Below are 25,827 nucleotides of genomic sequence, written 5' to 3'. Positions count from 1 at the left end.
AATGCAAAGAAAGACTACCTCTTCCTAGATTGACTTTATTTGTAACAAGCCTGCATTTTCAATAATGGATTGCCAAGTTTTTTGCAGAGGATGAGGCAGAAGCCAGTCTCAAACCGTGCTATTTTGAGAGCAGCGAGAGCAACTGAAGTCAGGGATAGCATCCAGGAAGAAACCTGGGGAATCCTAATCCCATCCTGTGATCGGTTTGATAAACTTCAGCCATCTCAAACATAAGCCTGACATGTATGTAATACATAAAGAAAAGTGTGGTTTGGGCTTTCTTTATTTTATTTTTTTTAGCCATGTCAACAGATCTCTACAAAGCCTTTGTAACAATGGAAAAGTACAAGGTGTACGTTAATGAAAACCAGTCTGCAATTTGCTGCTACTCCCCTAAACAGAGCGTGCAGTGCACGTACTGTGGTTGGAAATCATAGAATCATAAAATGGTTTGGGATGGAAGGGACCTTTAAAGGCCATCTAGTCCATCCCCCCTGCAATGGACAGGGACATCTACAACTAGGTCAGGTTGCTCAGAGCCCCATCCAGCCTGGCCTTGAATGTTTCCAAGGATGGGGCATCTACCACCGCTCTGGGCAACCCGTTCCGGTGTTTCACTACCCTCATTGTAAAAAATGTCTTCCTTATATCCAGTCTGAATCTACCCTCCTTTAGTTTAAAACCATTACCCCTTGTCCTATTGCTCTTGGCCCTACTAAAAAGTCTGTCCCAACAGAAATCCTTCATCCACAACTCGGGTAAGAGAGGACTGAAAAATAGCATTAGTCATGAAAAGGTTAAATTGTAGGATAGCTGCTTCAAGAAAAGGATAATCTATAATTTAAGTCAAGAGGGTGAAGCAGCTCTTTCATAATGTAAGTAAAAGCTGTTACGCCGTTGGGAAAGCATGTACACTGCTAGCAGGGGGAATGATGATTTTGGTTTTTCCGTTATGCTAGATCGCGCACAGGGGCTGATAAAGCAGCCCTCTCTGGTGAGGAGGCTGGGAGGGGAAGGGGCACGCTGATGTGCTGGGGGCTGCTCTGCCAGGACTGCAGCTGGTTGCTTCGGCTCCCTTCTACCACATTAGCTGGGCCTATTTATCTCCGGAGTGAATTTCATTTGAAGAGCAGTAACCTCCCAAGAAGATGAAATGCAATTGGCTTTTAAAAAATAGGGAAAAAAGATTGCCTCTTGCTTTGTGTTTCAGAGTTTGAGATTTGAATGCCAGGCACAGGCTCTACTACTCTTGTCACTCCTATCAAAAGACGTGTATGTTGAAACCCTGAAGTGGAAGGACTGCATGGAAAGCAGCCCTTTTAAGAAGCTGAGGTTTTGTAAGTACAGAAGCTGAGATGGGAGTGTAACAAAGGCTCTGTGTTGTGCTATTGCACATCAGAGCCAAAAAAACCCTAAGGGGCACATCTCTAGTACCATGTCTAGCAGATTATGCATGCAACTCTAGTTGCCAGTAATGAGTTGTGTGGCTAATCTGTCATGCACAGCACTGAAACGCTCCCCTTCCCCCAAGGGGCTGAGCTCACCGGGCGCTTGGCCTCCCCCCAGGGTGCTGAGCGCCCTTAGAGCCTCTCCTAGCTGGTGGGGCAGGAATACGCTGTGTTCCACCTGGCTGCCCAGCCCTGGCAAACAGAGCAAAAAGAAGAAAGAAAAGTCATCTCTCACAGCAACTCGAGCCACTACAGACAGGGTCGTTAGGCCATAGTATGGTTAATATTCAGGGGGGGTTATTTATCTACAGTGATATGCCATGAATTAATAACAGGCATCAAAAATGTCCCTAATGGAGCGCAGAAAAGTCTGTCCCTTGTTTTATTTTCTCACTGATTTCATGATCCAAGTGTTTTCAATTTACAACTCAAATGCTTATTTACAAAAAATTTGCCAGCATGACAAAGTCCTCTTGAAATATGAAAACTCAAGTCATGCTCCAGCTCTGAGACCGTCACGCACACAGTCTGTCACGCATCAGCTTTTGCTGTAATCAGAGCAGAGCCTAGGTTGCTGGGCTAGCTGTATGAGATCTGTGAGGCTAATGTGATTACCTCTTTGGTCAAAAAAAGAAAAAAAAAAGTTCTTTGCCCAAATACCCACCTAGCAAATGAGTAGCAAAAAGCTTTTAAAATAGCTGGTTTATCTCAGTCTTCAGAAGTCTGAATTTCCCAGGGTGTTCCTCAGGTGAATTTTACTGGAAGCACGAGTCCATAAAGGTGAATTATTAAATCAGCTGTTAATATTGGTATTAATATATGTATTAAAATTGTTAATAATAGCAGTGATAGTCCCATGTAATGATAGGAGTTCAGTAATGGAGACTTTAAGAGAGAAATATAAGTAGTAGGAGATTTAGGGTTAAACCCCCTAGAGTTAGTTATTTTCCTACGAATTTGCAGTGCCTCGGCCTGTGTGTTCATGGTCCTAGTCTGGCTCTTCTGCACGCGGGGTCGCTCATCCAACCAGCCTGCCGTGCTCTTCACTGCGTACTCCGTCTTTCTTTCGTTCAGCCCCAGCAGCCGGAGCCTGGCTCTCCAGCACAAGGCTGGGAAGCGCCGGCAGCTTCATTTTCCCAGCTGCTGCCTAAGAGAGGAGCAGATTTTTCCCAAGCCTGCAGCATAATAAGGGGTTTCAGTTATTTTCTGCCAGTCTTGCAATAGTCTGGGATCGGACTCCCACCAGACTGGGTGTTGTACATATTTTGAAAGAACAATCCATGCCCCTAGCAACATGCATTTTTTCTATGTAGATGGAGGGATGCAGCAAACAAACGAGGAGAGCAGAAGGTGGCGGTGAACACAAAACCGGCAGACACCGGAGGAGGAGGGGAGCCAGATCTGTACAAGGGCTGGGCTGGAAGGTTGTTGGAAGGGAGCGGTGGAGAATCAAGTTGCCTTGACTTGCAGAAAGGTGAACGTGGACCAGGTGCCATGAAAGTATGGGGTAGACACCAAGGGAGCACAAACCCCAAAGCACCAGTCTCGGGTTGGACTGAAAATAGCGGCTCCTTCCTTGCGAGAGCAGATGGGAATACACGTAAAAAGATGCCAGGTATCAAGAATGTCAGGAAGGATGGGGCAGAGTGTTTGGAGAATGATGTATTTTGTCTCTTTCTCTCACAATGACATGTTTTGAAAGCTGATTTAAAACAAACCCTGAGTGTTTTTAACAATGGGGAAGACCTTTTATTTATTTTTTTTTTTTTACAGGGTGACAGGAGAAGGGGATGGAATGTGTGGTATACATTGATAGTGGCTCGCAGGAGAGAGGCATCCAAGACCCAAAAGACTGGCCACGCTAGGCATATTTTTATCAATGGGTTATTTGAATATTTACATTTTCAAGGAAGAATTTTCTTTGTTTGCTCTGCACACCAGGGATGTCTTGGCCAGTCTAAACAGTAAGGGTTTCTAATGTAAATAATTGCTCTGCTGCCTTGTGTCATGCAGGAGGATTAGAGGTGGGAAGTCCCTCAAAGAAGAGGAGGGAAGAAGGTGCTCTGAAGGAGAAAAGCCTGACAAGTGACAAGAGAGGTGGGTACATCAGCTTTTCCCCTGTCGCCCTCCGTTCCCAAAAGCTGGTCTCACGTATGCCTGTGCACATCCTAGGGTGGGCGGCTGGGATTTTAGCATTTTATGTCAGTTCACTAGGTTTGGTAAACTGTGCGTAGTAGCTGAGGAGGAAGGAGAAGGCTGGCTCAGAGCATCCTTCCCTGGCATTACGTAGCAGGTACCTGGTTCCCACCTGGCAGCAGTTGGTAGCTGTGTGCTGCTGGTGCTGCTCCTGGTTTTCCTCCTTTTTTTAAGCTGCTCCTGGAAACCAGCTATGGTTTGAAGCCAACCGCTTTCAAACATCAGCCTTCAGGCTCAACTGTCTACGGCTCTGTGACTCCGGTGTCCCTCCCGTGATCGTTGCTGCAGGGTTAATAACCCTTGTAAAAGCTGTGATTCAGAAACCGTGCCTATAGGGTGTATAATGAAATCCCATTGAGACTGACCGTTCTCACTGTAAGTACCGGGCTTTTTTCCTAGGAGCTGGGACCTTTCTGCGCTCCTAGGCTTGCAGGTCTGGAGCTGTCAGCAGCACGCTGGAAGCTTACTGGAAAATCTGCATGGGCTGCTGTTGAAGAGGCTTCAGAGGAATGAGAGATCTTAGTGACTTCAGTTAATTTGGTGAATAGCTAATGAATGTCATGAAATGAGCTGATGGTTGGAAGATCACACATAAGTTCCCGTTTCTGATGTAACTTTCAAATAATCATATGCAAAGTAATGATACATTATTAAAAAAAAAAAACAAACAACCCAACCTGAAATTTCTAGGGCATTTCTAGGCAACTCTTCTTGAAGCGTGACTGGGGAAGATGATGCTCATTTATCTATGTATGTATATACAAAGAGCTGAAATGGGTTTATTGCTCTAAAAGCCCACATGACAGAGAGTCTGTGCGACCTTCCTCAGCTTTGATCCCCCTGCGGCCCCGGGGCCAGGGCAGCGTGGACCTCCCCAGGCGGGGGCCGGCCTTGACCTCCCAGCTGGAGCCTGGTGGGCTGCGGGCCGGCCCCGCTCGCTCTCCGGCGTGCCCCTGGCCGGCCGCTCGGGGAGGATATTTCGGACACTTTCCGGGGGGACGGAGAGCCCCGGAGGCACCCTGCCCCTCCTCTGCCCCGGGTCCCTGCCCCCGCCGTGTCCCTGAGGCCGGGCCCGGGGGTCTCAGCAGCCCCGCGCCGAGGCGGAGGGTGGGGGCCCGGCCGGGGCTGGGGAGGCAGGGGGGCCCCGTCCCGGCCTCCGCCGCTGCCCCGCGGGGTGTGAGGGGGCACCCGCAGGGAGACCGCGGGCGGCCGCCATCTCAGGGCAGGCCGCGCCCCCCGCCACACGGGGGCGGCGGCTCCCGGCCCCCTCCCGTCCCGTCCCGTCCCGTCCCGTCCCCTCCCGTCCCGCCGGCGCCCCCCGGGGGCGGGACCGGCGGCCGGGCCCTGCCCCTGCCACCGCCCCTGCCGCCGCACTGGCCGCGCAGCCTGAGGCAGCGGGCAGGGCGCGGAGCTGGGCCGTTGCCGCCGCACGGGGCGGAGCCGGCACCGGAGCATCCTCCCTCCGTCCCTCCCGCCCGCCGCGCCGGCCGGCATCGCCGCGGCGGGCAGCGCGGCGGAGGGTGCTGCCAGCGCCGGGAGGGAGCGGCGGAGCCCCGCCGCGGGGTGCGCGAAGATGCTCTCCTACAGCGTGCTGGACGCCAACGTGGTGGACGTGGAGAAGCGGAGGAACCCCTCGAAGCACTACGTGAGTGGCGGCGGGGCGAGCCCCCGGTCCGCCGCCGGGCGGGCCGCCTGCCTGCGGGGGGCGGCCCACGTGTGCGGCCGGGCCGGGGCCGGGGGCGGTGCGGGGCCGGGGCGCGGAGCGTGCCCCGCCGGGCGGGAGGCGCTGCCGGGGGGAGCCGTGCCCCGCCTGACCCTGGGCACCGCACCCGGCCCGGGCAGCCCCGGCTGCCGGCGCTGGCCCCTGCGGGGACTCCCGGGGGCTCCGGGTGGCCGGGGGCAGCGGGGACCCGCGGAGAGGCGGCTCGCTATGGAAATGCAGCCCTCTCTCCTCACACTTTTTCATCCCCTGCTTGGCTGCTGCCTTTACTTTTTTTTTTTTTTTAATGTTATAGTTTTGAAGTTTCCTTCCCTCCTGAAGGTGGATCTTCCCTTCTTGCTCAGCAAGATCCAGCACAGGATGGGACAGGTCTCTCGGCTCCCTGGTTTGTCTCCATCGCGGCCACGGCGCTGCGAGGTGCTCGGTGGGGAGCGGAGCAAGCCTCTCCCGCCGTAGCGTCAGTGATCCGGGGGTGCTAATGCATCTTTACTCCTTTTCTCCCATAAGTTACATTAAGACCTTTCTTGAGGGGGGAGCTGCTGTGCATAGTTATCAATGCAGACTCTGCATTTGGGATCTCTTTCATCTCTCTTTCGCCTTCCTCCTTTCACACCTTACTGCCGACAGTGCAGCATCAGAGGAGGATTTTTAACAACCTTGCCAGACTCCAGTATTGCAGGGCGTCATGTGGAAGTGCCTTTGCCTGCAGGAGTTTGCAGTATACAGTGGAGTAGCTTTTGCCCATCCACATAAGTAGAGAACGCATCTTTTCTTCCCTCTCTGCCTGTTTCTGGGTTTTAGTCGCACCAAATCCTTTAACTCTTTCCTCAAAATACAACCTGTATTTTAATACACAGAAGGTTGGATTTTGTGTATAGAGAAGATAAATTATCCAGCTTTGGTAAGGAAACGCCTGAGGGGGTGTTGAGTCCGGCGTGAAATCGCTCTGAGTATACTGTGTTTCCTGGCATTGCCTATCTGCCAGATTTCTTCCAAGCTGGTCAGCATTTGAATGGGTTGCCTGAAAGATAAGGCCAAAGATCAGACATAAAGCTTTGTATTAGTATTTCATATCGCTGAGCTTTTTCCTCTAAGGCTTAAACCATAACCCAGCTTAAGGCTAGAGGGCACTATGTTGCTGAGAGATGCTGATTTGTAGATACAAAGTTGAAGCTCTCATCTACCGTGGAATTAAGCATCTTGTGCCCAGTTCATAGGAGTGGAAGTTTTAGGTCTCGTGTCCTCTCAGGTTGCCAGCTGGACCTGTGCGTTCAGTCTATTACTTATTCACCGCTTCTAGGCGGGAAAGGCTTGTTTAGCTTTTGCAAGCAGCTGCTGTGAATTGTGGCTGACACCACTGCAGGCTGTTATCTCACCTGAAAGGTGGTGGTAATTCAACATCAGAGAAGTACGTCTGCCAAGCACAAAGATAGACAAAAGAACTGGTAACAAGACCTTCCTGATTGCCAAGAGAAATTGATGTTGTTAATTTCTTATTTGTTGGAAAGTAACCAGAAAACAAGGATTTTAATCCTGTATTTACAGTTTTGAAAGAAAATATTTCCTGTGTTTTCCTGCAGAAATACATCTGTATTTCCTTGATGATCATTGTCATTGCATTTTAGTAACAGTAACTTAAACTGTTCCAAGAAGCTCTCTTTAATGCTTCCAGTGGCAAATCTGTTTCTTCCCCTTCACCCTTCTCTCCGTACGCTTTTTCTAATATTGTCTTCTGCACAAGAGCTCTGCATCCCTGTGTGTCCAGCTCTTGGCCAAAAAATCACAGACCAAATGGTTTGGTGGGTGACTAGCGTTGTGCCTGCCTTCTGTCCCACTTAGTCTCTGGCTGTACAGGATTCAGCACAATAGAGTCTTGGTTCACAAACAAGCATTGGAGTAATTCAGTTAAAAATAATAGTCAACCATGTCCTTGTGAATCTCTTTCTTTTAGATGAGTGAATTAGCCCACAGGTCCAAAAGTCTTGGACTCTTCTTCGTTTCCTAGATTGCAGTTTGCTGCAGATGCGTGTGCTGCAGCTGTTATCTGGTTGGAGAGTGCAGAGCTTGGCGCTCTCTGCCTTATGTGGCTCTGTAATATCAAAAAGCCTTTCTGCCTCCAACATCTGTAAACACCTTCATGCTGTGCCTTAAGGCCACGCGACACATCTTGGCATCAGATTAATGATGTGCTTCTCTGGTGGATGGTGACATAGGCATTGCAGGCATGTTAGTGTGACTCCCTTTCCTTTTAGTTGTGATCTTTCAGGGCCACGGTGGAGCCCGGAGAGATGAAGGCAAGTCTTGGGCATTGGGGCATGTGGAGAGGGCTAAATGTGAGTAGCACATGAGCCCCTGCGCTGCTTGGCCTAGATATCAGGAATCATTCCCTGGAGCAGATGTCTTTCATGATACGAGCATAGCCTTTGTGGTCTTGACTCAAGAAAGTAAAAGAAAGAAGGCGACTTTGCATACCCTCTGCTATGATCCCTGTGTGCGAAACTTCTGAAGAGATTAATACCTCACTGGAAGATTTGTAGGGCTTTGCACATGGGAAGAGATTAAAATCTTGGATCCAGTGCTATTTGATAGGAACCCAGCCAGGTCTCTCCCCCACTTGGAAATAGCTACTAGGGAAGGAATCTGCAATGCCTCCCTCTGCATCTCTGTCAGCAACTGGGTCGCACAATGCCACCCGGTTGGCTGGGGGCCCTGGAGCGCAGCATGTGAGGGTTTAAACAGAAGGTTGGATCAATAGCCACATACCTCTTGTATGGTATATCCCTAATACAAGCTACTGCTGCTCTTACAGCTTTTGACTTTCCAAATTAATTTCCTATTCTTTCTCCATACTGATGGTTTTTCAAAAATTGATTTGCACTTGATTATACTTCAAAACTGTTAAATGTCCTTGCTTTCCCCCTTCCCTTTTCTTTTAACAAGAACAATGTCAGGAAGGTCAAGTCTGGGTTTGTTGGAAAGACCCTTGGTGCAACAGGGGTCATGCATTGGCTGAGCAATGCTGTGGTGAAGCTGGGTGGATTAGGACATTGCAGTTAATGGTTGAAGGTGTCAGTTAATCATTCTGAAGAGAAAAAGCTGGTAACAAAATCCAAATCCCTTTTCCGGCTCCTGCTAAGTTTTAAACAGTCTGAAAGTCTTGTCTCTCAGTTGTTGAAGTTTGATCTGTTTATGGGGTAACTTCTCTGGCTTTTAGTCTGAAATTGTGATTGTCTGAATGAAATGTGAAATGATCCCAAACCAGAAATGCATTCTCTATTTGAAGAGACCCACTGTTGATGCTTGCCTCCTTTAACCATCTATCAAGGAGCTTAAACAAGGCATCCTTCCCTCTCTCTGCTTCCAGGTTATCTTTAGGCAGATAGCTTACCCTTTACCCAAATGTCTGACTCCTTTAGAAGCCCTGCAGGGAGCCTCTGCCTGCCAGGTGTGCTTGATCCTGCTCTCAGGGAGGTGAGAGTGGGTTAGCACCTTCACCTGTTCACAGCTTTGCAGGACCTGGGTGTTGGCAAACATTCATTAGAAACCAAATGGATGGGATCCCCGACCCTCCTCCCTGACCACTTGCTCTTCAGCAGAGGACTGAGTAGTTACTGATGTGCATTATCTCACTAGATGTTTATATGCTTGAGGTCATTTCTGAGGTTCTCTAAGTGTGCCTGCGTTATCCCAAGGGCAGGAAGGGATACATTAGTACAGATTTCTTCTTCTAGCACTACTCTACTCTGGTTGCAGTTGGGCTTTGTGTGTTTTTCAGCTTTGTACAGCATGGAAGGAAGGTAAAATGCTCTTGCTTTACAGGTGGCTGCCCTGTCTTTTTCCAGTTAGTGAGGTGCATTGCTGATTTTAGTCATCTGAGATGCCTGCTTACCGTCCCAATTCCTCCCCGGGGTAATTGTTTCCTAATGCCATCTCTGAACGTTGAGATTGCTCTTGTAGGAATCTCTCTGCTGCATGGATACGGTTGCTAACCTCCTCAGGGCACTGGCATTGCTGAATTGTAAGGGATTGAGTCCTGCTGTGCTGGGTTTCAGCACTGCTCCCAGGAGAACCTGAGTGTGCTTGTCACAAGTGACCTGTTGTAAAACGTCGGTATGCTTGGAAGAAAAAAACCTTGTACTGCTAGGGTCAAGCTCTGTTCCTTGTGTCTTAGCTGCTCCTGCTTACTGCTTAGGCTCAAGAGTGACTCAGATGTGATCAGGCATCGTTTCTCTTTGTTGTAAGCTGCTGGTTATACAAAGGCCAGCACTGACGAGGAGGGTCTGGACATGTCATGGGTTTAGTGGCATCTTTGTTCCTGTGTTGGTCCCTCATTGGTACCATGGGAGAAGGAGCTGGATTCCCCCTGCTTGGGTCACCAGATGGGTTGTCCAGTGTGGCCCTGCCTGCAGGTCTGAGTTGAGGAGCTCCATGTGCCACTTCTGCTGGGAGTACCAGCACCTCATTGGTAAGAAAGGCTCAACCTTGGCTTGACCCTTTTAATTAGCAGAGCTGGAGACTGTGAGCCAGATCTCTTCCAGAGTGAACAGGGTGTGACATACCTGGAGCTCACATGGCCGGTGGCCTGCAGGTAGACCGCAGTAAGGGACCTGATGTGAGTCAGAAGGCAGTGTTAGATGAGTAGATGGAGTACCTATTTAGGACTTACGATCCATTTTCTGCTCTCCCCTTCCCCCTACCAAGACACCTTGTGTGTCTTTCCTTCCAGGGGCCGTGATCCAGCTTGACTCACTGGGCTGAATAATTATTATTTTTGTTATTACTATTATCTTTGCCTGGGGTGCTGGGAAAGAGCCAAAAAAATAGCAGGCAGCTCCGTGACTTCATTGTTCCTCAGAACTGAACTTCCATGCGTTGGCAAGGGTTATGGCAAAGGTGGCCGTGATCCCCTGTGTGTGTAGCAGAGGAGACCTCAGGAGAAAGCAGACTGGGGTAAAACATTCCCTCTCCCCTGCAGTAGCTTTCTCTGTATGTAGACCACCACCCTGCTGGGGTAGACATATGTCTTTAAGGATAATTTCTACCACTCTGCCTGTTTTAGATGCAAAACTTGGGATTTTGCAGACTACAAAATTTTAATTATTTTCTAATGTTTGATGAAACATGTCGGGAAGAAAAGAAGTCGGTATTTCTGAAATATCTGGAAGCTGTGGATAGACAGTTCTCTTCAGGTTGGTTCAACTCTTTGCCCCTGCTCCCAAATGGTCAGAGGAGCAGGGATGGCAGGAGGGAAAGATCAAACCTTGCTGGTCCAATGCTGCCTGCACCCACTAGTGCTTAGAGGACTTCTCTCTTCCTTATAACTGTGCAACCGGTTCTTGATGGAAATGTTGCTTGTTGAAGTGATATTCTTCCCCAACAGCAGAGGTTTTAGTTTCCATGTCCTGTTGCGTTTTTTACTTTTCAGGCACCATTGTTTTGTGAGGCCAACATAACATACAAGTTTTCCTCTTCACTGCCTTGAGAGGTTCACTTTCTTCCCTTTCTCAGCATCCTCTTAGCCTTCCAGTGCCATACCTGCATGTGATTCTCTCTCTTGAAGGTCTTTTCCATGTTACCTTCTCTTAGGAAGTGCCCAAGAGAGGCACAGTCCTTCGAGCTTGTTCGGAGCAGGTTTGCAAAGTAGCTCAGGTGCTTTAGACACCTACCTGCTTTTCATCATGCGCTGTCTGGCAGTTATTGCCTCTATAACACAAGGCTTCTTCAGCAGGCAGTAGGGTAGCCCAGCACTCATTAAGAAGCACTCATAGTCCTTTCTTCCAGCAGAGTTGTGGGTTGGTAACATTCAGCCAAGGGACAGTAGTATCTAAATTCAACAGTTTGCAAACGGCTGTCTCCAGCCTTAGTAATAGATTAAAAACCAATAGACAAGGGAGTTGTTTTGATTTGTTATGGTCAGGGCAGAATGAAATAACGCAGGAGGCTTTACATCCCGGCAGGCTGCCTGTACTGGCTCTCCTGTGGTTGAGCCTGCAGCGTGCTGGGAGGGCAGCCAAAAGAAAGCTCAGACACAAGCTTTTAGCAAGCCCATGAGCTGGGGCCAACAGGTCCAAAAGCCTCCAAGTTCCATTTTAAAAGTGACGAAGATGCCACTATTGACTTTCACTGGGACTTGGTTACCAGGGAGATGTTGACCTAAGAGACAGCACAAATGCTTTCAGCTGCTGCAAGCTGCAGGTGACCTCTGGCTTCATAAAAACCCTGAGCGGGGGGGGTGCGGGTGGGTGGGGGGGTGCTGGTGCCTACTTGTGCAACACAGCTTGATGGGTTGTAGTCAAAATTACGCCAGTCTCACTGCTTTGAGCTATAAAGGGAGAGGACTGGAGAGACCAAATCATGCCCTTTTCCCAGAAGGGGTGACTGGAGAGAGAGATGAACAGACATCCTAAGGAAGCAAGTGATGGAGTAGGAAATGGAGCCCAGGCTTCCTGCGTCCCAGGGCAGCCCGTCTGTTCATCCCACCCGCGCGCCCAGCCCTCAGAGAGATGGGCAGCTCAGAGGTATTGCCGTCCTCCCATCCCTGCAAGGTAGGGTATATGCTGGTACCCTCATTGGGAAGGTGAGGCAAAGAGAGGTCAAATGGTTGGCCGAAGGTCACCCACGAAGCGTGTGGCAGCATTTTCTATTCTTTTCTTTGGCTTCCAAAGCAGTCTTGCAATTTATCTGATAAAAGTACGCAGCCTGAAAAAATACTACTCTCCTATTCTGTCATTGTCTTCCTCAAAACCCATTTCCCATTTTATATGGATTAAACAGGAAGAGGGATTCAATGTGACCCTACCTGAGGCAGGAGGTGACGTACAAGTTCTCCAATTTAGTCATTTGGGAGGAAACAGCTGGACCTTCTAATGTGAGATGATTTTCTTTTTTTTTTTTTTTTTATCTTCCTTTTTCACACCGTATCCTCTTAATCTGTGCCTGCTCACGTGAAGGGAACTGGTCCCCAGTAACCACGGAGAAGAGCAGGATCATTAGAGGGGGCTGACAGCACCGTGTGTTGTTTGGCATTGTGAAGCTGAATGCTTTCTTGTAGCTAGAGCTGACACCTTCTCGCCTAGAGCGTGCTGTGTAAATATTACATGAAGAAGGCAGAGAGCTGCACAGTAGCATACTGTTTGAAATTGGTGGTGTCTGCTGCTTAATCAGGTAGTGTCAAAACCAAACACAGTCAAGTCAATGGAAAAAAAACTCCCAGTAACTTCCCTGGGCCTTGGCTTACACCTCTAGTGAGGCTTTATTGAAAGTTTTACTGAGAAGTTTGTAATTACTATGGTTTTTTTTAATATAGTGCATCTCCCTTTGTCTTTACTATAAAAGCAAAAATATATTCTCCAGGATTGCTTTGTTATCCTCCTCTAGGCAGGGATGTCATCACATTTGGGGCGGGGGGGAAGGCAAAAGGAAACCATGTGGATTTCTTCACCTGAAAGGATTTTAAATTGGAACATCTTGTGACCTAGTTAGAACCTTCCCACTTTAGCTTGTTCACTTATGCTTTGCATAACCTTCCAGGTGAATATATAATAAGTCAGTCTTTAAAACTCACATTCACTAAATGTCAGTCATATGGTATACTCATTGTATGTATTTATAAATATGGGGTTTTTTGGAATGCATAAGAGCCTTTATTACAAAGCAAGGATGCTTTTGCACTAAAACATGCGCAGACAGGCCTGAAAGATGGTCTCTGCGCTGGGCTGTTAAGCGATGACACACAGATACAGGCAGGTGGGGGCAGTGAGACAATATCAACTAGCTGAGCAGGTAATCCTCTCAACATAATAGTAACCCAAAGTACTGTCTGGTGGTCATTTAGGCATCATTGCAAAGAATGGGCATGAAGAAGGATAATGTAATAACAATTTAAATTGCCCTGAGGTGAAGGTAGAGCAGAGAGATGTTCTATTCGTTGTAGTACCTGTAAGTGCTCCATGTGGTGGTGTTAACTGCTGCTCTCATGCTTAGGGTGACCTTTGTGACAGTCATAAAGATTGTCGTCTTGATTTTATTGAGCTATTGATTTTGGCAAAGCTACTCCTTATTCCAGTTTTTGGAAGAGGAGCTCAATGCGTAGGTAACTAACCAAGTCCTTAGACTGGGAGCATTCTACTTTTGCGGGCAGAATACACATCCCCAAATCTGTGTCATTGTCAGAATTTCACAGGTTGTAGTAGCATGTTGCAGTGTATTCTTAATTGGTCTTGATAGGCACTGACTACTCTAGCACAGGATCTGGGTGCGCCATGGCTTCACAATAAGGCTGTAATGTTGTATAGGAACATTCAATGTTGTAATGCAACTTCTTTAGTTTGTGATGGTTGACTCGTTGGATGGAATAAAATATTCATAGACTTTAAGTGTCCATAAATATGTGTGTGGTCCCATACATACTGTGTTTGAAACCTAACTAGCAATAATTATGTTTTGATATGTTGCCGGCACTGTTTCTCTGACTAATGGGGTGTGTTTTATTTTTCCTATAAACGATGCTAACTAAAAGCAGTGATGCACTAGGCTCCTATGCTCGCAGCAGTCAGCAGCATGATTTTATAGGCTTGATGCAAACTTGTTTGCAAGGAAAACATCCCTATCTATGTTCATAGCGAGAAACATGCCAAACCTCTACTAACCATGGATGCGTTTAAACAGCAGCTCCACACTGCCATTCTGTCTCCTTTACAGAAGTCTTCCATAACTGCCCCTGAAATACTGGAAAAGTGGTTCTCCACTGTCCAGGACATACCTATAAATGCAAACTTTAATGTATAAAGTTCATAAATCATCCAGAAAGGTTTGAACTACTGTCCAGTGTGATACGCACAAGACATTGTGTAGTGTGGTAGAAGAGCTCGTATGTCGTCTTTACTGGTGGTGTGGCCTTGATCGTTTGTTTAACTTCTCTGGATCTCAGTGTGCTCTGCTGCAAGGCTGACAGGATTTACTCAAGTTTTATGAAGTGTAAAGATGCATGTGTTACCCAAGGGCTGACTGCTAGTATATATAGGCTTTGAAACCCTTGAGTCTGGGTCATATTCCTCTACCAGCAGGTCCACCCCTGGGAGCAGTGGTTGCAGAATGGCAAGGCCATGTTGTTATCCAGAAATGGGAGTCAGACCGTTGCTTCCCTGATAACCTTCAGCAGACACGGTAATGAATGGGATGACATAAAAGCTACGTTCCTCTCTGAGGAAATGTACATTTAGGATGCCAGCCATGCTTGCCAGCTGTGAGCATGTTCCTCTAGGGCATTCCTTCCTGTCGTGGAGTCCCAGGGTCTGTGGAGGTATTTGAGGTGAGGCATGGAGTATGGTCTCTCTGGGAGCAAGGCCCTTGGCAGTAGGCTCCTAGCTGCTGCTGTCTGATCTCTCTCCAGTGTCTCTGTGTTCCCTGTCAGGAAAGCTCACCAGCAGAGGTGAAATCTTCTTGCCAGGCATTCTTGTACCCTCGGGGGTTTGGTGCAACAGAGAGCATCTGAATTACCGTTTTCCTAACTCTGTGAAGATGAGATTTCTAATTGCTCCCTCAGCATGCCTGGAGATTTTCCTACTCTGGCTCATGCTGTTCTGTTATTATTTATAAATTAACCCATGCATGTATTTTTTGTGGGAGAAGGTTATTCCTGATTTTCCCCTCTCCAGCAGGTGCAAGCCCACAGTAGACCCCTGTGACCTCAAGCAAAATACTCTGAAAATCAGTTTAAAATGTTTTTCCATTCCCCTGCCCTGTCAGTACTTTGCTACACTGTCTCTGAGCTCAGTGTATTTCCTTTGCCTGAAAATTTGTCACTCTCTGTCACCTGCCTCATCTCAAGCAGGCTGAGCTGAGGGACAGTTATTCATGGGATAGATGCTACGAGAGGCAGCTGAGCTCCCAGTCTTCAGCAGAAGCAGGGCAGCTGGCACAGCCCCTGCTAGAGCATAAGTGGGAGGCCTGCAGATTCCCAGGGCCGTCACTCCAGCAACTTTCACCAGCATTAAAATCACTTAGAATTTATAAACAAACAAACAAGGATATGTGAAGTATTTTCCTGGAAGAAAGCCATGGAGAGCAAATCAAGTGCATCTCCCTCCTCCCATCTCCCAAACATGTCACAGGAAGAAAGACTGGAGTTCAGCATTTTCCTAAGTGGGATTAAAACAGGCTCTGGAGCTGGCTTATGGGACGGGACAGAGGAAAACCAGGAGTAGAAAGGAAGCTCTGTGTGTGAGTGTGTGTTATAAATATATATCAGGTGAAACTGTCAGTATTCCTGAACCAGCATTGGTAGTAATATCTCCGTTAATGAAAGGGCTGCTTATTTGGTATTAATAACAAGAGATTAGTACTGTTGGCTTAGGCAGATAAAAAGTGACTGATTGTAGAGGAACATCCATGCTGGTTTTCCATGTACCAAGGGGCAGCAATCCTGTATCTTCTGCATTTTACGTGCCCTGGACATCCTTAACAAGTTCTTTCCTTTCCCTGAATCCAGATGTGTTTTCCTCTAATGCTTTAGCAAATGGTGTTTTATAAAGACAGCACAGGATGTTTTACACTGAAGGGAATCTAGCGCAGTAGCCAGCCTCCGAAATACTCGTACTTGAGGCGTATGAAGAGTCTTCTGGCTGTTATTGCTCAGGAAGAGATTTTCTGTTTAATCTTTTGCTGCTGTCGTGATTGTAACAGTCTATGTCAAAACTCTGGACTGCTTTGAGGCAGCAGCTTTCCACCTGTTTCTGTGCTGGGCAGCTGTAGCTTGCATTTCATCCTTTAATACAGACATCTCAGATTTGTAAAGATAAGTATAAATAGTTCAGTTCAAACTAAAGATATTTTAAGGGAATTTGTCACGAGTAACAAGCTTTGGAGATTGCAGTACTCATGATCCGGGCAAGAGAGTCCATGAGTCTGTCTTTAAACCGCCCTCTCTCCTCCTGACATAAGGACCAGTGTTTTTTTATATAACAATGGCAATTTGCTAGTGGCGCTGGAGGATGATGGTGTGTACTGGTGTGCGACAGGCACCGCCATCTCAGAGGGAGTCTCCTTTTTTTGAAAGAACTGAGGCTCTGGCCCAAGTGAGTGGGGTCAGAGGACGTACAGCCTGGGGATGGGAGCAAGGTGCTGCTGCTCAGCCCCTTGGCCGCACCGCTGAAGATGTTGGCCAAATTGCTTGGTTGTGGCAGCCCGTGTTGGGTTTTCTGTCGGTCCCTTCAGCTGTGAGTAATGCTGTGTATCTGTGCGCCCTGGTGTTGGCGAGGATGAACGTTGGGATTACTGTTTTACATAATTCTGGTGTTGGGGGAGCATGCAGGTGTGTGGTAGGAATTGGGATTTTGATCTGAGGCTTTGTCTGTGTGTGCACGGATGTGTTTTGCTTGTGTTTTAACATCTGTTGCTCTGCGTTTGTGGAAGAAGAGTGGATTGGTCAAAGAAGTGGGCTGGAAAGCAGATCCTATGGAAAGGATCTTTAGGTCCCATTGGAGCTGATGCCACAGTCCTGGCCAGACCTTAAGAATACTCTTTTATTCTTTCCTTTTTGTCCCCCCTCTTCTTCTGAAAAGCTCTAATCTTGTCCCCAGCATGGGGTTATTTCCAGTTGTCTTAATTCTGGAGTTCTAGGTGATCTTCCAAATGTAGTAGGGCTGGACTGGAGAGCACCCTGTAGGCAAGCACCAGGCCTTCCGCTGGGTTTTGAGGGTCTGTAGGACTGAGAGTATACCACTGATACGCTTACTGCACCCTTTACGCCTGAGGAGAGGTGACACAAAGCTTTCCCTGTGTGCTGAGGCCTTTGTGGGGCTCTGCCCACCACGTTATCATACAGTGATAGAACCATCAGGGCTCTAACTCATCTGGTGAGTAGAGTGAGGTTGTTCTCTGCCAGGCACTGGCTTTTATGGGAGTCCAGGTGGCCTTGTGTTGGGATCTTGTTTGTGAGGAGCTTAAACTTCTTGGCCATTGTCTTGCTGTGTGTGAGAGGTGTTGGCTGGGTTACGATAAAGACCTTGACACAGACCAAGTTGAGGGTGCAACTGGCCGTGTGATTTGGATCACAGGGAACTTGAAAACAGCCTAAGGAGTCAAATGAGGAAATGATGCCCACCCTTTCTATCTCTAGAAAGTTAGAGACTGTAGCTAGTACTAACACAGCATTGGCACTCCAAACCTGATTGATAGCATTTTACCTGCCAGCACCCTGTCCTGCCTGGTCCTTTATCGATCTTCTGCTTCTGGTTAACGTGAGCTGTAGCAGATCTGGGTCAAACCCTTATTGCCAAAAGGCCAACCTGTTGTCTTTACTGCATGTTGGGACAGAAAGGGTTAAACAGAGGGTGATGGTGGTTAATAGCTTGCTTTAGGCAGTAACACAGCAGTAAATGCTGAAATGACATGGGAACGCTCTTTAGCTGACGTCCTTGCAAGCCTCTTGGTGACATCAAACTCCTGGACCTTTTCCAAGCTGAGTTTGGCCTTGCCCCAGTGACAATAGATGTTAATCTGTTGGCTTGTCAAAAAAACATGTTAGTGGTTTTTTTTTTTTACAGACCCGTTTCCAACCCTCAGATTTCCCTGCTAGTAAACACAGCATTATGTCATTGTTTTACCAGGAGCCAAGCACCAAAGCCAACTTTACAGTGCTGCCGTCAGCAAATGTCCATTCACTTTGGGGCTTTATCTGGGTTCCCAGGCTCGCTCTTCCCACCGTTGCCTGTGTTCTGGTCTCTGTGCCCATCAAAGGCCTATGGGTGCTTTATGGGAAATGTGTAGGGTCTAGCAGCTGCGGCTAATGCTTTCTGACCTAGTTGTCCTAGATGGGGCTCCTGTACCTGTTTAGCAAAGATGTCTTGGTTTGTAAAGCTTCATCTTCTGGTGAGTTTAGCCAAGACAAACTCTTGGGTTCACGAGTTCCGCATGCAAAACAAGGTGAAGGGATTTGCAGCCCAGCCTTGCTCCTAATTGATAAAATAATAGCCAAGTCATAGCCAGGGCAGTACCCAGCCCGTGCTAGCTCCTGTTTGTTTCAAAACACAGTAGCTGAGTTCCTATTAAAGAGACTGGTTGTCAAATTGCTAACATTATAAATTAACTTCTTTAGCTTTCAGAAGCAACACTCGCTACAAATGAAATAATGCTATTTATAACATTCTTGTAACTGCTGTTCCTTGTTTTGCTTCTAGACTTATTTCCAGCTGTCTCTGCGAAGGATATGAAAGTAAAGATTTACAAAGTTACCTTCAGTGACTGGGAGCTAATCTGTTTAAAACAAACAAGCCTCCCATCCCTAGCTCTAGCAGGTCTTTCTGGGGCTGGCAACAGTCCAGTCCTTCTCATAGTAAGAACTGTCTGAAATGATATCCCAAATCAGCTGAAGTAGTCTAGAAGCAGAAGAGAGAGAGAGATGCTTGTTTGAATGAAGATCATGAATTCTTCTGATACCAGCACGGATAGATGACGGAGAGGAACAGGTTCAGCGTCTTGGCAATGGTGCAGGAATTACGACATTCTTGTGTACAAGGTGGAATAAAATTAGATGTTTTTTCTCCACCATGTAATTAAGCTGTGCAGCACCTTGCAGAAAGGTGATATGAAGGCTGAAAGTATAAATGGTTCAAAAAAAGAATTGGCAAATTTCTGGGGACAAGGCTGGCTGCTATTAAACACAGCAGTCAAGATATGTGATGGGTCAGATAGTCTGTAATCTCCCGATTGCTAAAGACTAAGCACACTGTGTTCTCTCTGTTGCTATTAAGCAGTTACCATCTAGCTTCATTAAAAACAGGGTGCTGAGCTTAGATAAAACTTCGCTTTGGCCCAACCTGGACCTTCTGATGCTTTCCCAGATGCCCCTCGACTGTATGGCACCAGCTCAGGCTTCTGAGGCTTGCTGCATATTGCTAACATTGGTGAGAGCTGTTGAGTCTTGACCAGGTGAAGTTGGGAAGAACAGTGCATGCAGTGAGGAAGCGAGCCTCCCGTCTTCACTTCCAGATCCCTCCTCTGCTCCATACGTGGTGGTTTTTTTTTTTTTTTTTGATCCCATCACACATCTATGGGCTAGTGTCACACATCTGGGCCTTGGTAGATCACTTTCTGCTTTCTAGCCTTGGGTCAATTGGGAATTTATTTTTGTAGAAGTATCATGTCAGGTATTACTATTAATAGACATTCAGGCTTTGAACTTATCTAATGCCTTTCATCGAAGGATCCCCTAACAGTCTGTGTGTCAGCACCTCTTCGCAAGGTGGGCAGATCAAACAGGGAAAGCAGTATGTGTGCGCAGCAATATATCTCCTGGCAGAAGTGCCTTCTCAGAGCCCTTGCAAGACCAGTGGGTAATTTGGGCAGATGGAAGAAGTTTTCTTTTATGGATGAAAGTATTGTGTGTGAGTCATGGGACTGTAGAACGTAGACCTGGGACAGTCCAAGGTCATTAATGGTGTGCAAGCATGTTGCATTCCTGCATATGAACCTTCAAGGTGGTTGGGTTGGTGTGATTGGAAGCCTCACACTTCTGATGGTTAATAACTTCCAGTGTAGACATTTTTATTCACAAGCATCCTGTTTATTCTCATGCCAGTATTGTCCTTTTGCATAAACAGGTCTCATCACTGTTTTATTTGACCTCCTGTCCCACTTCTCTCCACTATTTTGTAAAGAGTGATGGTGTCCCTTCTTAGCCTTCATTCTGCTGAGCTGCTCTAGCCTCCTCTTGTAGAAGAGGCCACCCTCAAAGGTGCATAGCAAACAGGTTTCCCAGCCCCACACTTCTCGCAGTCATTGCAGACTGAAGAAATGAACTATTTAGGCCAGGCACTGACAACAATTCAGTCTGGGCAACTTCAAGCATGTGGTGGGTTAATTTGCTCTGCCAAGTACAGCCTTGCCCATGTTGGCAGGGGCCAGATGCAGCTGCCTGGGAATATAGTTGACCTCAATGGGGTGATTTCCCAGGTAGTGTTAGATGCTATTTGGAGGCGGGCTCCTGGGCCTGTCTTGTCCCTGAGCTGCGCACTGTGTCAGCGTGAAGGAGGATGCTTGTTGGAGAGTAACTTGTGGTTCTTTCACTGTTTAATTTCTTCCCTTCAGGGAGTTTCAAAGCTAGTCCCAAAGTCTTGCAAGTGATACTCCACTTGCAGAAGCAGAGAAGAGAAAATGTGGCTGATTATCTTCCCATGTTAGCTTTAATGAGGGTAATTTAAGCAGACGGTATCTATTTAATGTTCTGAAAGCACAGATAAACTAGTTTTCAGCAGGTCTTGGGAACAGAGTGGGAGAGATAAAGGGCAACATCTTAGAGGGCAGCAACTTGCCCGATGAGATGCTTGGCAGGGTTGCTAGAGCAATTGGGTGAAGTCCTCTCCTTTGGGCAACCTCTGCTCCTGGGGAGAATGTGCAGTGAGCGTGTCCTGCTTGGGTGAGAGGAGAGGTGGCCTGCGGTTTCTGCCTGAGCTTCAACAGCAGTAAATAAGTCCAGATTGATGTTGTGGAAGTGTGCTGTTTTTGTGAAGGGAGGACAAGGGGGGAGCCAAACATAACAAGAGTTTCTCAGTGCTTGGGGAAGAGAGCCAGGGTCACATTCGGAGCTCGTAGTGTTGGCAGGCACAGAAATGACGTGCCACATCACGTGTATTGGTCGAGATAGCTGGGGTGATTATCAGCAAGCTTCTATGTATGTTGGTTTATGATGCTGATGATCCAAAACTGATGCTGGGATGTTTCAGACAAACACTCTCTCTTTTCAGCTTCCATATCTGCTCTTTTTTAATGTTTTTGGCATTTGCCTTTAGGGTAAGGAAGAGGCCATAGCAACCCGTGGGATTTCAATCCCCATGAGTCCAAGTTGTGCAGTTATAGATCTGTTGCCATTAAAATCAGCACTGCTTGAAGCTGTCCCCTTTACAAAGCTGGGTGCTGACTCCACTCCAAAGTACTGAGTTCCTCATCCAAAGCCGTCCTTGACCCTGGTTATTTGGCCAGCTGTTCTCCTGGCTGATGTGTCTACATCTTCCTTTGCTAGTGAACGTTCCCAGGACCTGACATGGGGATTTTTCAGTGTCTTCACTGTCATGCTCAGTGTCAGTTTTTATACATCTTTCAGGACTAATTTGTTATCAGTGAATTAAGAAGGCTTTGGGATGGTAGTAACTTCATCAAAGCAGTCTGAGACTCATTTGCCCTTTTAATGTTTAACTCTGTCTTAGAGGCTGGTTTCTCTGGGACACCCAAGAGGGAACACAGTGCCTTATGTTTTAAGGCAGTAGTTTTCACACTGTTTCAGAAACACTGGTTAAAGTAACAACTGGCAGAAGGTGTGCCTTTCTTAGGCTTAAATTCACTGTTCAGTAGATGAAAAATGCACAGAAACCACTTGTTAAAATTATATTTGGTATCTTTGCACTTCTCCACAAGCATCAGTGAAACTACAGAAGCACCTTCGGGCATGTACTTATCATGAAAGCGTCAGCAATAGGTAGCAGTGTGGGGGATCATGAGGGGTGTCCTGGTTTCGGCTGGGATAGAGCTAATTTTCTTCCTAGTAGCTGGTATAGTGCTGTGGTTTGGATTTAGTATGAGAATAATGTTGATAACACACTGATGTTTTAGTTGTTGCTGAGGAGTGCTTACGCTAAGCAAGGACTTTTCAGCTTCCCATGCTCTGCCAGGTGTACAAGAAGCTGGGAGGGGGCACAGACAAGACAGCTGATCCAAACTGGCCAAAAGGCTATTCCATACAGTAGGATGCCATGGGGGGAAGAAGAAGGAATGGGAGGACTCTCGGAGTGATGGCGTTTGTCTTCCCAAGCAACCGTTACGCATGATGGAGCCCTGCTTTCCTGGGGATGGCTGAACACCTGCCTGCCGATGGGAAGTAGGGAATGAATTGCTTGCTTTGCTTGTGTGTGTGGCTTTTGCTTTACTTATTAAACTATCTTCATCTCAACCCATGAGTTTTCTCACTTTTACTTTCCTATTCTCTCCCCCATCCCACAGGGTGGGGGTGAGTGAGCGGCTGTGTGGAGCTTAGGTGCCGGCTGGGGTTAAACCACGACACAGGAAACCCTTACAAGTCTTTAAAGTAATTTGCTAAAGGTAAAACCAGAAGGTTGCAAGCCATCTTTCTGGATGGTGCGAGATGTTTGTGCTGGGATAGTGATCGTTGTTTGGTCACAGCTTCTTTGTAAAGCTCCTGTGTAAAGGATTAATGTGTAGAGAGGCTAAAAAAATGTGTGGTAGGAACCAGGGCTGACTACTAGTGAGAGTGCAGGGATGCTTTGTGCTTCCAGCTAACTGCTTCTCTGAGACTTGTGACAACCTCATACGCAGCTCTGTGCAGCCCTGCAAGGGAAATGGTACAGATCTGTCTCAAGGGATTTTTTGCCTGCGAGATGGAAGACCTGGCATGACTTTCCTGTTGTCACTGAGCAGGTCAGTGGTGAAGTTAGGGAAGAATAGCCCTGAGAGAGTGGATTTGGGGTTTGAGGAAGCCTGTCTGAGACTGTTTTCTCAGGAGGTGGTGAATACCTGTGTGTTGGAAACTTGACTGTTCCTGGGAGTTCTTGAGCTGCCCACCCCACCATCCCATCTGCTAGTCTTGGCCAGTATCTGGTGACCCTGGTTTTCCACCCCTGCTCTAACCACCCGAATACCTTCTGGGGCAAGGACAAGGATTATCCTTCATACTCTCTTAGGTTATTGCTGAATGTGTTCAGGAGCACATCATTTTAGCTGCTAGCCTGAGGAACTGGAGTTAGTGCTCCCAACTGACCAGGCAGGAGGTAAGAAGACATCTCCTGGGCTGTCGCACAGCTGGGACCTTTCAGTGTAAAATGAGCCATGTTGTATCAGATGTGATTACAAGCACATGGGTCAAACAGCTGATGCCTGGCTCCCTCTCCAGCCACCCCAGAGATGTTGTGCCCATGAAGGCATGGACACAAAGTGTAAAGCCGTAAGGCGGGACAGCAGTAATGATTTTGTGTGCGAGATACTGGGCCCGTTTCCTGAGGCCATGATACCTTGTTGGCAGATGAGGATTAGCAGGAGGAGTTGGGGGGATTGCCAACAGCTGTCACTTATTTTAGAAAAAGAGAGGCTAACATTCAGCAGTGTAACTCTGGCTATAAAATACTTACTAGGCTTGTTGTTACTGTAATGCTTAAAGATTATACATAGGGGGTTAAAATTAAGAACACTTATTGCAAAACTGTTCTCTCTGCAGTCTTTTCTCCCAGGTGATTTTTCAATAATTGGTTAGTTCTCTTGCACCAGGAGTGTGCAGCTGAGGAAAAAACCCAATTGACTTGCCAATTAACTCTGCTGCAGCTGGATTCCTGCTTGTGTCCATGGGGGTTTGCTGTGCAGAGGAATTGAGGTTCCTCATGCTTGAGCAGTGAGCTGTAATAGTGGTTTTGACTCCACACACTCAACATTGATCTTGCAAAGAGATGCTATTGCCAAAATTACAGGGGCAGGATTTAGTTTCCCTTTGATCTCAGCTTAAATCGCATGGGCAATTTGCTGCGACTTAACAAGTAACAGTGCATGAGTAGTGGGGTGCTTGCTCTGCCTGAAAACTCATAGTTTGCTGAAATACATGGTAGAGCGAGCTTGCTTTCTTTGCAGCTAAACTGACTCAAATTGTTTTGCAATGCAAGTCAAGGTTTATGCAAAGTTGCCGTGAATTAACTAAGGAAAATCATAGCACTTTGGTAATATATCTGATCAATCTGTTGCATGATTTAGTGAGCCGTCTGAAATGGCTTCAGGGATTGGGAGCTTTTGGTTGCGCCTGTTCAGTGTGGTTTGGTGTTTGCTCAACATGAAATGATTCATCTGGTGAATTGAGGGTGAATCAAAGGTCTCTTTTGCAATTCCCACTGCCTCACTGGGTTTCCTTGGGAAGATCTTTTAATTTCTGCCCTGGTTTAATTGATCTTCGTAAAGAAGCATGCTAGTGATAATTCTGGCCATGGAGTGCTATGGATTTGCCAGCAGAAGAGTGTGTTATCACAATTTGAGATGCCTCCCTCTCTCAAATTACAACTCCTAATTTGATTTATTTTGAGCGTGTGTGTATTTCAACAATCTGTGGTTTTATTATCCTGTGTTGCTGTCCTCTTAGACTGTGTGTGAGAGCTTTCCTTCATGCTGGAAGGAGGAGGAACAGGATATAAATACTATTGTCATTACCGTTGCTGAAAATTGGCCAAACTTCCAACACACCAAGTGTCTCTTTCTTTCAGTTTTATTTAGAGATACAGTAATATATTCCAAAGGATGCCCTAAAACTCCTCTTCTCTAGTGAAATATATTGTTAGCTTACTAGAAATGTAATTTTCTAATAAACATGAATTTTAAAATCAGAATTCAGCTGCATGCTTAACATTCCTCAGGTAGCACAAACTGATGCTGATAAAAATGATGTCTGGTGCTGGGGGAGAGATGTATGTGTAGGGGGCAAGAAACTAAAGTTGCTGGAGCAACTGTTCCACAAATTTTTGCAGAATGCACTGCCTTGGTTTCTCCTGGGCTCTCAGCTGGCCCTGCAGCTGTGATGGCTTCTTCAGCACATCCCAACTCCTCAGCAGCTCAGCTGTCAGGGGACAGCACCGAGGCAGAGAAAGACCCCTTGCTGGCTCTGTGAGTGTAGGGGGCTGTCCCAGCAACTAAATTCAGCCTATTTTTATTTTTGGAGACTGGCTGGATAGAGTTCTGCTCTGTGCAGTGCTAGAAGGTGAAACTGCGGCCAAGGGGCATGTGTGTCTCTCCTGCTCCCTGCAAGGAAGACTGCGGAGAGTAGTGGCCTTGTCTTCTCACCATTCCTCTAAGGGTGGGATGAGTGTTGCTTACACCCAGGCAGTACCTTCCCCTTCCTCCCACCAGCTCAGCTAGCATGTGTTAATGCTGGTCACAGCCTTTCTCCACTCTTTGGAGCCTGCTGGAGAAAGGACGAGTAGAGCATGGGAGGCCAGTGTCACCAGGGCAGGAACCTGGGCTGGCTTTTGGGCTGCCCTTAGTCTGGGTCTGTCTCTGCAACATCCTTAAGTGGGATACAAAGGTTTTTTTGAAGATGAAAGTGAGCAAGTTTTGGAAGCTGTTCTGCAGTGAGGCAAATGCAAGGGCAAGGAAGAAGGTATCAAATGAATGTGGGTAGAAATGGGTCCAAACTTCTGCTAGTGGAGCTAGAGACAGCTACAGTCTTAGCAGTCTCTAGGCATGTCCAAAGCTTGCTGGTTGCTAATACAGCTCAGGTGGGCTGGTGAACAGAGCACAGGAGAGAGGATCTTGGTCTGAGCCACAAAACCACGTCAGCCCTGCCCCTCTGTAGGGCAGTAACGCACTCAGCAAGGGCCCCTTGCATTGCAGCACCAAAGCAATGGCTGTGAAGGACCTCCTCTACAGTTTTGTGGGCTCTGTGGGCTGTTTCCTTTGTCCCACTCCTCCCTGACTTGTTTCAGACAT

At 47.3% G+C, this 25,827-nt stretch overlaps 2 protein-coding genes across 4 annotated transcripts in view; both read left to right on the top strand.

Moving 5' to 3' along the window:
• Positions 1-2,877, top strand: part of STN1 (STN1 subunit of CST complex) — a 54,274-nt gene extending 51,397 nt beyond the window's left edge. The window contains exons 11-12 of the transcript XR_015706285.1: positions 1,211-1,337; positions 2,762-2,877. The gene's annotated coding sequence lies outside the window, so the exon portion shown is untranslated. The remainder of the gene's footprint in view (positions 1-1,210; positions 1,338-2,761) is intronic.
• A 2,154-nt stretch (positions 2,878-5,031) lies between these two features.
• Positions 5,032-25,827, top strand: part of SH3PXD2A (SH3 and PX domains 2A) — a 273,771-nt gene continuing 252,975 nt past the window's right edge. For all 3 annotated transcript variants that reach the window (XM_087765178.1, XM_087765179.1, XM_087765176.1), the window contains exon 1: positions 5,032-5,289. In XM_087765178.1, the coding sequence (XP_087621304.1) occupies positions 5,218-5,289 (72 nt within the window). In that variant the 5' untranslated portion in view covers positions 5,032-5,217. The remainder of the gene's footprint in view (positions 5,290-25,827) is intronic.

This window comes from Nipponia nippon, unplaced genomic scaffold (genome assembly GCF_047370975.1).
Source record: "Nipponia nippon isolate SJK-2023a ecotype South Korea unplaced genomic scaffold, ASM4737097v1 scaffold_3, whole genome shotgun sequence".
Lineage (NCBI taxonomy): Eukaryota > Metazoa > Chordata > Aves > Pelecaniformes > Threskiornithidae > Nipponia > Nipponia nippon.
This window is presented reverse-complemented; position numbering and strand designations above follow the sequence as displayed.